At 39.0% G+C, this 1,576-nt stretch overlaps 1 protein-coding gene across 1 annotated transcript; it reads left to right on the forward strand.

The window, feature by feature from the left end:
* On the forward strand, nucleotides 1-1,576 carry EHI_159040 (plasma membrane calcium ion-transporting ATPase, putative; the record flags this gene model as incomplete). Its single annotated transcript, XM_001914530.1, has 2 exons — nucleotides 1-926; nucleotides 1,012-1,576. Coding segments are annotated over 2 exons (1,491 nt in total), but the record flags the coding sequence as incomplete, so codon positions are not given.

Consider the following 1,576-nt stretch of genomic DNA (forward strand, 5'->3'; position numbering starts at 1 on the left):
GAGAACACTTCTTTGAATTCATCGCCATCAACAACTTTAGAAGAAGTGAATGGACAAATTAATGTTATTGGTAATAAGACTGAAGGTGCTTTAATGATGTTCTCTAAGAGCAGAGGTGTTGATTATAAGCAATTAAGAAAGGAGAAGGAGATCTACCAAATGTTTGGCTTCTCTTCATTAAAGAAGAGAATGAACACATTAGTCTGGGAAGAAAAACCAACCAAAGTCCGGATGTTGACTAAAGGCGCGCCAGAAATGATCATTTTGCAGTGCACACATTATATGAAATCAACAGGAGAAATTGCCGAATTAACAGATGACGTTAAAAATGAATTGGCTCAAAGACAAGCAGCTTGGGCTAATAAGGGGTGCAGAACACTTGCGTTGAGTTACAAAGACATTGCTCCTAAGAACTTGGACAACTTCGACGATTTGTATGAAGAGGCTGATGAGAGCGGAAGCATCTTGTTGGCGTACTTCGGCATTGAAGATCCACTGAGAGTCGAAGTCCCCGAAGCTGTTAAGACGTGTCAAGGCGCTGGAATTAAAGTAAGAATGGTGACTGGTGATAACATCGAGACTGCACGTTCAATTGCTAGACAGTGCAATATCATCTCGTCTGATGACGACTTTGCAATTGAAGGTCCAGCATTTGCAAAGATGAGTGATGAAGAGATTATTGAGAAGATCCCATCATTAAGTGTCATTGCTAGATGTTCTCCACAAGATAAGAAGAGACTTGTCTTGTTATTGAAAAAACAAGGCGAAGTCGTTGCAGTCACTGGTGATGGTACCAATGATGTGCCAGCTCTTAAGAATGCACACATTGGACTTGCTATGGGTATTAGAGGGACTGATGTAGCAAAACAAGCGTCTGATATTGTTATTCTTGATGATAACTTCAAGTCCATTGTGAATTCCGTAATGTTTGTTTATATTATTATTATATTATTATACTAATAGTATTCTAATATTCTAATTAAAATAATTATAATTCTATTAACATAATAGGTGGGGGAGATGTGTCTTTGATAACATTAGAAAATTCCTTCAATTCCAATTAACGGTGAATGTCTCAGCTGTTGGGTTATGTATCATTGGTTCAGTCTTTGTAGGAGAAGCGCCATTAAATGCACTTCAGATGCTTTGGGTGAATATGATTATGGATACCTTAGCAGCACTTGCTTTGGGTACTGAGAAACCTACCAAAGAGTTGTTAAAGCGAAAGCCATTTGGGAAGTACAATTCATTGTTATCACCAAAGATGATACGTAGTATCTTGTCTCAAACCTTATGGCAATATGCTTGTTGTTTGACTATTGTGTTTGCTGGGCGCTACATTCCATTCTTAGAAGCGCCATGTGGATTTGCTCGTACGATGAACCGCTCTGCTGGTGATGATTTCAGTGATGTTTGTGCGACGTGGGAAAAGGAGACGAGTGGGAGTGGGGAGATGTTTAAGAGTTATGATAATGTCAAGACCGATACCATAACCTTACAGACGTTAGTCTTCAACACTTTTGTGTTCTGTCAAGTCTTCAATATGTTCAACTCTCGTAAGGTCAATGGGGAACAT

This window comes from Entamoeba histolytica, genomic scaffold (assembly GCF_000208925.1).
Source record: "Entamoeba histolytica HM-1:IMSS scf_1104750518687 genomic scaffold, whole genome shotgun sequence".
Lineage (NCBI taxonomy): Eukaryota > Evosea > Mastigamoebida > Endamoebidae > Entamoeba > Entamoeba histolytica.